Source organism: Thalia democratica, chromosome 8 (genome assembly GCF_965202585.1).
Source record: "Thalia democratica chromosome 8, ktThaDemo2.hap1.1, whole genome shotgun sequence".
NCBI classification, from domain to species: domain Eukaryota; kingdom Metazoa; phylum Chordata; class Thaliacea; order Salpida; family Salpidae; genus Thalia; species Thalia democratica.
In genome coordinates this window covers 4,246,935-4,250,337 of record NC_139172.1, presented here as the reverse complement: position 1 = coordinate 4,250,337, position 3,403 = coordinate 4,246,935, and the positions used below count along the sequence as shown (strand labels likewise).

At 23.7% G+C, this 3,403-nt stretch overlaps 1 protein-coding gene across 1 annotated transcript; it reads left to right on the top strand.

The window, feature by feature from the left end:
* The first annotated feature begins 977 nt into the window (after positions 1 to 977).
* Positions 978 to 1,536, top strand: LOC145842538 (ragulator complex protein LAMTOR4 homolog). The gene has a single exon (XM_082949998.1). The coding sequence runs from the start codon at positions 1,007 to 1,009 to the stop codon at positions 1,337 to 1,339; it is 333 nt and encodes a 110-aa protein (XP_082806124.1). The 5' UTR covers positions 978 to 1,006; the 3' UTR covers positions 1,340 to 1,536.
* The last annotated feature ends 1,867 nt before the right edge of the window (positions 1,537 to 3,403 follow it).

The window sequence follows — 3,403 nt, the reverse complement described above, 5'->3', positions numbered from 1 at the left end:
TCTGAGTAAGGTAACACACATAATCTTATTTAAAAAACTGTTTGTAATTAAGCAGTTTTGCAGTACAAAACTGTACAATATCATCTTTTAAATTGTATAAGCAATTTGTAGAAGGTTTTATTAAACAGTTTTTACATTAACTATCTTATTATTTAGATTATTTCCCATTAGCATTTTACTAAGTTTTTACCTTGCAAATTAATGTTTTTAAAAGATGTTTATGATTTTAAGATTTATTGCCCTATTTAATGTCTAAGCCAAAAAAAAGTTTGTTCTTTAATAGTTAGAATCAAGTTAAATGTATTTAACTTTTAGTTATCTTCTACTTAGTTTTTCATTACAATGCATCATAATTTCTTGCAATATTTAAAATATGCACAAAAATTTGACATATTTATTACTTAACTTAATAAAACTTTATCTATTATTCTGTAGTTTCATTTAATTAGCAACTAGTAGCACTAATCTATTTAAGTAACAAAATAGTATATACAGAAAAACTGTTCTGGAAATATAAATTATCTATAAAATATGTATAACTAAAATGAGGAGTTCTGTAATTTTTTTAATGAACTAGAGTTTAGCTGTAAGTGATCAAAGAAAAAGTTTTTATGCTTAATAAAATTTAAATTCTCAGACTAAAATTTTTCAAGTTATATAAAAGAAATATAAGATAACAACATCTTAGGTTTTTAATACATTCATAGGAGATTAATATGAGAGTTTTATTTTTCAAACTTTGAAAATAACAAACAATGTTACTCATCAATTTTAGTATGATTTGTATTTTAAATATTAATTTTCAGAATTTAGTTTAGTGGTACATTTATTAAGTTTATTTACTTTTGGAAGTAATGCGTGCAACTATTTTTTTTACATTTTTACTGAAACTACCTTATTGTTCTTATACTGTAATCTGTATTTATTCAAACTAATAAAAAACTTTACAATGACAACTTTACATAGAAAGTATTTAAATTTAGTCACAGAGTTTTATATTCGAACTATGGACAGCAGATCAAGAGTTGATGTTTACCTGAACGATCTGTTCAAAATTCCCAACCAGAAGGGCATAATGATAATATCTGAAGACGGAGCCATCATCGCCTCGTACGGCGACATGGTCAACGATTTCGCAACCGGCAGCTCGATACTGTCCATGTACCAGACTGCCAACAAGATCAACGTCAGAAGCTCCACCGCCAGAAGCATGAGCCTGTATTTTCACGACCACGTGATTGTGGTGACGTCAGCTAACAAAAGGGTTTACATCGTGAAGAAATCGCTTCAAAATGACAACAGTCATGAAAAAGATGACTCGTTTTCTGTGAAGGCTTGAGACTTTGGTAAACACATTAACAATTGCTTATTTTTGAACATTATGAAATGTTTTTATGTTAAATATGAATACTTGTAAGACCTATTATTTTTTGTAATGTATGTATTTCACAACATATTTATTGCTTGCTATTTTAAAAACAAGTTTTTATATTGTATTTTATTGTGATAAGTTTTATCATATTTGTTAGTAATTCCTGTTACTTTAGTGTGAAAATATTTTTAACATTGTATCAATCATAAAAGTATTTAGTTAGATAAAATTTTAAAATATGAAACTTTCATTTCTTTCACAATTAAAATAAATTATAAACATTAAAAATTTCTAAGTTAGTTTAACGAAATCTCAAAAACATTTCAATTATATTGGGATAATTTTTTTCATGTGTTTAGTATATGTTGTTTCTGATTTTAATTCATCTTATTAGAAAATTAGATTTATCATATATCAACAATGTTAGTGACGATTATTTAATTTGTAATCAATGTTTTTGAAATACCTTTTTCAAAGGACTTATATTATATCTAACATTCAAACTGTTTATATGTTAGTTAGATTGAAAAAAAAACTTTTTAACCCGTTTCAATTTATCCTTAATTTATTTATGATACATTTTTATTTGGATTTTAATGTAAATTGATCAAATACTGGTCTTTCAATATAAGTATTTTTTATATAAATATAAATAAAGATGTGAAAATTAAATATTTTGTTTACAACCAGGTTTAATGACAAAAAATTGTGACCTCTTTAAGTGAAATAAAATAGTATAAAATAAGTAAATAACTATTTTATTTTACTTGAAGAGGTCACAATTTTTTGTTTCCGAAACCTTGTTGTCAATAAAATATTTAATTTTACACATTTTAATTTATATAAGCTCTTTACATTTCAGTAAATTGAGCAATCTTTTTTAGTTTAAAAAAATAATTTTTAAAAGTTCATATATAGAATAATTAAACAATGATATAATTTTTATGCAAATAACTAATTAAAGCTAATCAAAACTAACTAAAACAGTTTGCGGTTTGTGTAAGTAATAAAAGTATACAACTTTTAAAGTTAACTACATTCTAGTTATTTTACAAAAAAAATAATCACTTTATATAATAAAATATACAATAAAAAGTATGGCCAAATATTCTCAGTAAACTTTACACGAAAATGTTGACAATTTAAATTAAACATCTAAACTGACCAGTTTTATGAATGTAAATTGTGGGCATAGAAGGGTCTGAATTCCGGTCTTTAATTTTAGGTAATTACTTTTTAATTACGTTTCAATTTAAACTTATTTTCAACTTTAGAAATAACTTGACAAAAATGATAATGCCAGGGTATTTGATAAAATACTTAAACTTAAAATATTTAGATTTTAAACTTTACAAACTATTAGGGGGAGTTTTAAAAATTGTTAGTTATTGTGGATTTAATGTTAATATAAATAGAAAGTTAAACTGTTTTTCATTTATTATTTTGATGTTAATTGTTTATAATTACAAAAGTTATAAAATTCATATGTAATAATTATTGACTACATTTGTGTTATAAAGAATACTAAGTCTCTATGTGGTAAGATGCCTATATATAATTGTTGTTCTGGTTTTACAAATATTTTATCTTTTTAAGAAATCGTCAACTTTGTATATGTTTTTAGAGCTTGATATTTTATTCTTTTACATCTAGGTACCTAAAACAAAAAAAAACATTGACTAAATTGTATTGAAATCCAAGTTTATTATTGTCAAACTAAGATGTTGAACAGGCAGTAAAAATTATTTTAAATTACTTTTTTGTTTAGATGTTTAAACATGTTATGCTTATTGGTTGAACTGAAATAAAGTTATATGTTTGACCAATGAAGTTTTATAGCTAAATCATGTGTTAATAGGAATAACAAATGTAGTCCTATTCTTAATTGTCTAAAACTTAAAGGAAAAAAATCACAACTCTTATATGCCTATAAGTTAGTATAAATGTGAATGTATTATAACATACTTTATGCAAACTTATAGTAATAAACTACAAATAACGAGAATTTTAAGTAAACTGTGTTTTAAGTAG